This window comes from Elephantulus edwardii, unplaced genomic scaffold, assembly GCF_000299155.1.
Source record: "Elephantulus edwardii isolate Elephantulus edwardi_28Jun2011 unplaced genomic scaffold, EleEdw1.0 scaffold00131, whole genome shotgun sequence".
NCBI lineage: Eukaryota > Metazoa > Chordata > Mammalia > Macroscelidea > Macroscelididae > Elephantulus > Elephantulus edwardii.
The window spans coordinates 6,941,867-6,950,845 of record NW_006399881.1 but is presented as its reverse complement, the minus strand read 5'-3'; the positions used below and the strand labels follow the sequence as shown (position 1 = coordinate 6,950,845).

General features: G+C 42.6%; 1 protein-coding gene across 1 annotated transcript in view; it reads right to left on the bottom strand.

The window, feature by feature from the left end:
• The window catches only part of MAP7D2 (MAP7 domain containing 2), a 95,929-nt gene that overhangs the window by 58,579 nt on the left and 28,371 nt on the right, over positions 1 to 8,979 (bottom strand). Inside the window, exon 2 of the mRNA XM_006893794.1 lies at positions 7,131 to 7,294. Coding sequence (XP_006893856.1) covers positions 7,131 to 7,294 — 164 coding nt within the window. The remainder of the gene's footprint in view (positions 1 to 7,130; positions 7,295 to 8,979) is intronic.

Genomic DNA, 8,979 nt, shown 5'->3' with positions numbered 1-8,979 from the left:
GAGATGGGGGTGTCAGAGACAGTGAGATTGGCACAGGATAGAGCAGAGTTTAGGGCTGTTGTACATAGGGTCGCTATGAGTCACAAATGACTCGACGGCACATAACAACAACAACAACAACAACAATTTATGAGAAGCCTCAGGTCAGCATATTCCCAAATGTTTAACCAGTTGTCTAAGTCCATACTTTGTGTGTATGAGCTCCATCTGTGGCTCAGTTCCCCAATTATACATAATATCCACACCAATAATGAATTCAGGTTTTAAAGGAGATACAACTACTTCAAACAACATTTGTTCACATTTTCCAATGCTCAGATTTTCACTCCAGTCCCATTAATTAATAGGTCTAATTAATTAATTAATTAATAGTTGCATTCCCATATCATCCTAATTCAACTTTAGGTCTCTTCAAGATGTTATCAATAGGTTTGCGAATTACAGCACATTGGGCTTCTGTGTCCAGAAGTCCCAAGAATGTTTCTTCTCCAGCCCTAGGCCATTTTACCCACACATGTGCTTATGGCCTTAGGTCCCCTGATGGGGGTTGAGCCAGAAGACCCTGTCTTTCTTGCCAATCTATATTTCCATCAACTAGCTGACTTCTGCTTCAAGTGGTTCTGAATAGGTTCTCTCATCATTAATTACTTCATGAGTGGGATGAACAGAACAGATTTGTTTAGCCCTTTTTCATGTTGGGGGAACAGAGAGAAGATTCACTGGTCCATCCAATCTTTGTGTCAACTTCATCAGTGTCTGCTATATTCATCCCATTACTGAGCAACCATCTAAAAATCTTCACCTTGCCTGCCTACAAATCACCCTGATATTACACACACACACACACACACACACACACACACACACACCCTTAAAGCCCTTAATGGGAAGTCTTTTCAATAAAGCAGACACAGCTTCTTCAATTGTTAACAGTCTTGTTCTCCAGTAGCAAAGCCACCTGAGATTGCCATGCTGGGCAAGCCGCCATAATTACCATCTCTTCCATGGCATCTGAAAGGGGCATAGTCATTGGATGAATGTCTTCAGTGGCTCAAAACCACTCAAGCACCACTTGAAGGTATACAATATCAACTGCTTCCTCTGTTATATTCCAATTATTACTTTGATGAGGAGGGGGCAGTTTCCCGTGGAGGGATAAACAAGCCTAATCACATCTTTAATCTACTCTAGCAAACTAATCATCCCCTCTGGGATAACCTGTCATGTGACTGTATTTCCTAACGTCTTTTGTCTCTGTTGTACAGATAATTGTGGTTCTAGTATTAACCCATACATGTTCCTCTAGTCTTAAGCATTCAGAAATACAGATGCTGCACCTAAATTTATCATTCTTACAACCCATTTTAGTAATGGCTCCTCAGGAAGCTATAGATGATGATCTAAAAACTTATGTATTTCCTCTACTCCATATCCCCTGGTTACAGTAATTTCTTGATCCTCTCCACTTGCCTCTTGGACTACTACTTTTGTAATCACAGGTTGGAGAGGTTATTTCTGGTTGCTCCCTCATGGTTTTGTCTCTCCTGAGGGAGCCTGAGATCAAGGAACCTTATTCTGTCCTGACAGAACTTTGTTCAGTTTTCATTTCAGCAATCTCAGTACCTACATTCTTTTCCTTTGTATATGCTGCCACTAATGATAACAAAAACCAGAGAATTTTCAGTTTTGCTCTTTCCTCATCACCTTGTATTTCCGCCTGTGTACAACTAACTAGCTTCTCAGGGGTTCAGTCCACTAACTTCATACCCCATTAAGTAAATTTTGCTTTCAGTAACTGTCTGCAACATAAGAGCTGTATGGATATCCCTTAAATCCATCCAGAGGCCAAAGGTTTCTTATTCTTTTGTTTACTCCCTTTTCTCCAAATATGCACATTACATAGAGTCTGGACCTTTGTAGCAAATCTCACTATCCTGACATCAATTGTTTTTATAATTTGTCCTGCTAAGATTAATAGCAGGCTATTTATGAGAAGCCTCAGGTCACTTGTTTATTTAACTTTTTTGCCTGATATCAGTCCCATATATGTTAGTATTGCCCAGTTATGTATTTTTCTGTTGCCTAATGTGAAGGAATGGATATAATCCTGTATTTGGAGTTAGCACTTATGGTTCTGAATCTCACTCTCACCTCTCTCTAGCTGTGACCCTGAGCTAATCATTTAGCCTCTGTGGGTTTCAATTTCTTCATTTAGGAAATGGGGCTCTACCTCCATACAGGAGAATGCTGATCATAGTAGCTAAGTTCACTAAGTCCTTAATCCATGCTGTAGGAGCTCTGGTGGCACACTCTGTAGGGAGTTATACTGCTAATCCAAAGGTGGCACCCATTCTGATAGTCTGAATTCACTGGTAGCTCCTTGGGAGAAAGATTGACAATCTCTTCCCTTGACTTACAGCCTCCTAAAAGGTGGACAATGACTAAGGATGATAGTAGAATTGATGCCTTTGAGCTGTGGAGTTGGAGCTGAATGTGGAGCTGAATATACCATGGACTGCTAAAAGAACAAGCAGGTTTGTCTTGGAGAGGGTGAAACCAGGCTGCTCCTTGGAGGCAAAGATTGTGAAGCTTCATCTGACACACTCTGGGCATGTTGCAAGGAGGGACCAGTCCTTGGAGAGGGACGTCATGCTTGGAAGGGTGGAGGGATCGTGCAAGAGAGGAAAACCCTGGATGAGATGGATTGACTTAGTGACTGGGTAAGTGTATCAGAAATGATAAGGTTGGATCAAGATAGAGCAGGTTTCAGAGCTGTTGTACATAGGGTCTCTATGAATCACAAGTGACTCAATGACACATAACAGCAACAACAAAACCCTGCTGGAGAGCCAGCTATGAGTTGGTTCCCAATTCTAAGGCAATGAATTTAACCAGTGCTAACTGAATCTGAATTTAAAGAGAATTAACAGAGGTTCAAAGCAAAGGTTCTCTCAAATTTGAGTCCTCAGAAACATGTAGGACTTGTTAAAAGAAAAACAATTATTTCAGAGGCTCGTCACTAGAGTAAGCCTGGGACCCTAAAATCGGCATTTTTAACAAGTTCCCAAGTGATGCTGATCCTGCTGATTCTGGAACCACACTCTGAGAACCCTAGTTAGAGGAAAGGAAGAGTACTACAGAGAGAAAAACAAAATCACTTGCATCAGAAAAAGAACATTAACACTTTCAAATGGCATGCTGCAGACCAAAATTCCTGCCAAGTCCTGGTTCTTGATATCACGTGATGATCAGTAGAGGACAGAAAAAGGACAAGGCAAATTCTTATCCGTCGAACCACCTTTACTGGCTCTATCAGTGAAAGGAATAAGTGGCCCTTGCCATAAGACAGATTTCAGCTCAACATGAGACCACTGAGCTTTGGCTTTAGATCTGCCAGAAGAAGAAAACTCAGTAGTCTAAAAAAAGGCCTCCTTCTGAAAGCATGGCCCAAACAGCCATCTGTGGGAATGTAGCCTCGCTACCTCCATTACCCTTTACGGTGTTTTAGTGCAAAGCAGCCAAGCATGAGCCCAGCAGAAATAGCTGTTGAATACTGAGTTGATTCTGAAATCCTATGGCTAATTCAAACAGCCAATTCCCAGAAAATTCCAAGCTGTCTTTCAGAGTTTCACTCATTGCTATCAAAACGTCTTTATTATGCACATAGAAAATTAACATCTTAAAGCAAAACAGCTCCTAAAACCAGTTTGTCATCTGCTTCATTTAATTTCCATGCCCTACCAACCTGGATGGACCAAATGGCTTCACCTGGTTCTGTTAGGCAAATACCTCGTATATTCTGTTCTCTGATAAGATGAAGACATGAGGTTATTTACCCATATCAAAAGGTCTCTCTTATCTAAGAAACCATATGTATGAGTAACCCTTTTTTAACACCTCAATGTGAAAGCACCTTCAACTTGCAGAAATCTTTCTGTAAAAAAGTAACCTTCAGGAGTCTCCGGTTTAGCTGCCTTACTGTCCCACTCTTTTATCTACCTTTTTCCTTTTCTACAGCATGCCAGAATAAACTACCCTTTCTTGACTTTTAGTAACAGGAGTGGCTACTGATGTGTTTTTTTTTCTCCTACAACTGCATGCATTCTGATAATGACAGTTCAGAGACAAGTCCCATGAGGCCCTCAGCAGGGGTTTGTGAAGGCCCTTCACAATGAGGCATCTATATCTGGCCCTCCATAATGAGGCATCTATATCTGGCCAGGAAGCTGGGTAATGAGCCTTCAGCTGGGTGAAGGTCTCGTTTAGGTAAATGAGTTGAGAAATGTTCTACTTTACCCTTAAGCTTGGTGAATTTTGTTATATATCAACAAGAAGGGTATGAGATGTTTGAATGTGTCAAAAATAATTTTGTGGACTTTACTCTTTGAAGGAGGCCTCTCTTGGTTATCTTCTCAGCATTAGGAACAAGCTGCTCTAACAATTCCACTTACCAGGATGACAAGTTGGAAATGTCTCCTCCTCTACGTAGAATGGGAGCACACTGTTGTCTATTCTATTTCAAGCTGAGTGACTTCTATATGCTCCAGAGGTTCTGTTCTTAGGGGTGGTGTGGCAAGTGTTGGTTCAAAGAACTCACCCTGGAGAGAAGGAAGCCTCCAGTAAGAGAATGAGCTCTAAGTCAGTGTCTCAAGCAGGCACCGGGTGCTGGGCCTGATCAGTTCTCAAGAGCTCTGGGAGTCTGGCTATCTGTGACAGCTATACCTGCCTCTGCAGCCAAGGAAAGTTCCTGGCCTCAATCTCAGAGAAATGAAGAGTCCAAGAGCAAAGTCATGGCAACTGTAGGCACTAAGAGCCAGGGCAGGGCTGAAAAGCTGTGTGAGGGAGGTGGCATCAAGTACTATACATTCCTAAATACCATACTGTATCAGAAAGGTAGGCCTTGAAAGAACGAAGGAACACACACACACACACACACACACACGCGCGCGCGCGCGCGCGCTCACTCACTTTTTGACAGGCTAAAGAGGCAAAATGAGCTCTTCCTGCAGAGGCCTGCCTTTCCATCAACCAAAAGGAAAATGTGGCACCAAGGACAGAGAAGCCTCATGTTGGTGTTCCGCCAAGCAGGAACATCCTCCCACCTGCTCGCCAGGGGAGCCATGGGAGTTAATTCTCTTGGGAAAGGGACTTCAGAGTTACAAACCTAACCATACATCTTTCCCAAAGGTTACATGCCAGAACACAAAACAGGACTCCACATGCTACTGACATCATTAATAGGCCAGTCTAGGCTGTGGAAAGTTCCTAAGCTCCCATAGATCTCCTGAGAGTGAGAACATGTAACAGAGAGAGACTGCTGCTTCCTTGGGTTGCCACACAACCACAGGCACCAAGCTCTCAACCACACCCTGCTGGGCCTGGAAGAAGGAATGAGAGGAAAAAGAACAAGCCAGGTTTGTTTCTGTGTACCATGGCCAGTCAGCAATCTCAAAACACTCATACATACACACACATGCATTTTTTTTACACATGCATTATTATGGACAAAAGGCAGCACACAAAGCAAACACAGAAGTTTCTGGAAGGTAAGCAGCATCAGGACCATCTAGGGACATGAAATTTCCTCATCTAGTCGTTTGTGAGCTTGAACGTGCCTCTGGTACTAATGTTCTCTTTTAAAAAAAAATAGAGTCTCAAAGGCAGACCTTTGTGACATTGCAGGATGTGCCAGAGACTCAGGGAAAGTCTAACAGGACTGCACAGTGCACCTTCCTGGAAGCAACAGTGATTAGCTTTCCTTTGAATCAGCACTCATGCAGGATGTCAGGAAGGAAAGGGACAAGCACTAAAGTCATCAAGTCCTGGAGGATGGGAAGAAGATGACAAGGCCAGTGACACAGAACATAAAAACAGACTGAGAGAGGAGGAATTTGTCCCAAAGCTTCTGATACTGGCATTTGTCTTCATCTACAGACTCCACACCATTATTTTCCCTTGAGCTTCCTCTTGACCTTGCTTCAGCCAAGGTCATTTTAAGTAATGGAAGAAAATCCAACAGTTTAAGTGATTATTCTGTTAGCACTTTTCTGGGTACTTTCACCAAAGTCATCTCTATTCCCTCCTGTGAGTGATGATCTCCTCTGCACTGGGATGAGGAGACAGTTAAAGGATATACTTTGTCCTTGGAAAGCAGCTGCTAAGTGGTAGAGCTAGTATTTGAAGAAGGAATGGATGAAGCCAAGGCTATCAGACAGCATTTGCTAAGAAGTTGTTCTGTTTGGTGGTAGGTTTTGGGGGTTTTGATTTTGTTTTTAGTAAAAAAAAAAGGGCAGATATGTAGTGACAAACTATTCAGAATTATTTTAGAATACTGAACATATGTATTACTATCCAATAGTGTTTGTAATTAACAAATTTCCTTATTTTTTATACTAAAAGATGAGTCACTATATACCTTATGAATTAAAAATGATCAGTATCTAATACAAGGTTATGATTCTATCCTTAAAATACCCATATTAAGAAAATCTATACTTCAAATATGCTAAGGGTAATTACAGTCTGTTTCTCTTAAAAGGTAATTGGAGAGAAAAGATGATTAAAGCAAAGAACTACATTAAAATTTAAGCATGTTTGTATTTGAAGGGAGACTATTCCATTTCTCAGCAGTGTCTGAGGAGCATGTTTTGCTCTATCTCCAAAGTTTCCCTCTGTCCTTATGTCTGCTCTGGTGGTAAAGATTCACAAGCTGTGATCTTTCCATTCTGTGTGCCATGGAGGCAGATTATCAGATATAATCCCAAGGCCGACACCACTAGGATTTTATCAACAACTCCTCCAAGTCTTAACTTAAGTCTGTAATCCTGAATGTATCAACCATCTTAAATCTTAATTTACAAATATACAAAGTTAGACCTCTAAGAGGCCTTGGAAACCATTCTGACTTCAGAGACAAGCAAAACTATAGTGGCCAAACACCTTACCCAGGGTCACACAGCAAATTAACAACTCAGCTGATAGACAAGTAACTTTGCCCCTATCCTAGAGCACTGTCTGGAAGTAGGCCTACTAAGTGACCAGGGAGAAGGCTTAGGAGTGGATTGCAAGCATAAAGCTCTATGTGGGTCTCAGCCATAGCTCAAAGGCCTGAGTGGGCTTCTGGGCCTCACCTCCTCCTCTCGGAGCTTCTGCTTCCTCTTCTCTTCCACAGCGGCTCTCTTCTGGTCCTCCCGAAGGCGTTGTTCCTCCAGTTTTCGCCATCGTTCCTCAATTTGCTTTTCATACTGGAGCTTGGCTCTTTTCTGTTTCTCCAAAATCTGCTTCTCCCGGGCAGCTAGGGAAAGAAAATGTAAAGAAAGAAATCACTACCAGAGTACTGAGTACTCCGCATCCTTTCGATTATTATGAAACAAAATACAGAAACAAGATGGAGACTAAAAGTGAGCAGTGACTGACCTATAGGGCTTTGGAGACAGGTACACTGGTTGTCTCTGGGGGTTATCATTATGTTATTTCTTTGCCTCAGTTTCCTCCTCTAGGAAGGTAGAAAGTAGTGTCCAGTTGGTATTTGCTGATGTTTACTTAGATTTTATCAGTTCCCAAGGAGTTGAATCAGATCCATGGCAACCATATGTATGTCAGAGTAGAACTGTGTTCCATAGAATTTTCAATGGCTGAGCTTTTAGACAGTGATCTTTTTTCCCGAGATGTTTGCGGGTGGACTCAAACCACCAACTTTTCACTTAGCAGCAAACATCTTAACAGTGTGCACTACTCCCCAAAAACCCCAAACGCACTGCCACTGAATTCTAACTCACTGCTACCACATAGGTCAGAGCAGAACGGTCTTAAGGTATTTTTAAAAAAAAAGCACACTTCCTCATCTTTCTCCAATGATTTGATCTGCCAACTTTTCGGTTAGCAGTCAAGTACATAACAACCTTACACATCAATTAAAACTACATATCAAGAGAGCTGGGAGGAAAACATTTAACAGCATACCACCATTTGCTGGTCATTTTAGAGCTTGAATTTTGTCCTTAGGTCAATAGGTCACTGAAGAAGTTTAAGCTGGGAGATGGTGACTACCTTATGGACTGGAATAGTCTTTCTGGAGAATAAGCTAGAAACATATATGTTGGTGGTGATAGGAGCCATTAAGTACGACACATAGCCATTCATATAAAAAGATATAAACCTTATCCTATCCTGCATCATCCTCATCAACTCAGACACACTTGAGACCACTGTCAGTCACCAAGTCAACTCATCTAGTTGAGGGACTGCCTCTCCTTCACCGATCCTCCACCTTTCTAAGCATGACATCCCTTTCCAAAGAATAGTCCCTCCTAACAATATACCCAAAGTATATGAGAGGAAGCTTCCTCATCCTTGTCTCCAAGGAACACTCTGCCCTGCACCTTCTCCAAGTGGTGGTGTGTAATTTGCATAGTGCAAGCTGTTGATGAGTTTTCCTCAGATCCTGATGCCACACTACTCTTCATAAATTCCAGCTTCCTTTTCTGGGGGAGGGGAGAGGTGAATTATTTTGTTTCTTAGTCATGCTGTCATTGTGGGAAAGAACATAGAGTGGAGAGGGCAAGTGGAATAAAATATTTTTGGGAGGAGGCCCAAACTTCCCAGATCCCAGGATCCTTCCCACTCTGAGTGCTTGGGGTGAGGGGATATATGTGGGGGAGTGAGGAGGTGAGACGGTGCATGACTGATAAAGCTAGTGTAGAAAAAAGGCACTGGTGGGTTATATCTTGGGCCTGCAGGAGGGTGAAGCCAGGCTCCTTGGAATTCAGGCCTCTAGTCCTTTCTCTTCCCTTTCTTGGCTTTGGTCTTGGTTTTGGTCTTGGGGGTGCAGGGCTTCATCTTGAGGGTGGAATCTTGGCACTGGGCATTGTACCACACCTTCTTCAGGGTGCCCTGGTGGGCTTTGGTGCCGATGCCTGCATCACAGGTGCCCCAGCTGTCAAACTTGTACTTGCGACACGCCCCTGCAGCTCTGACCCA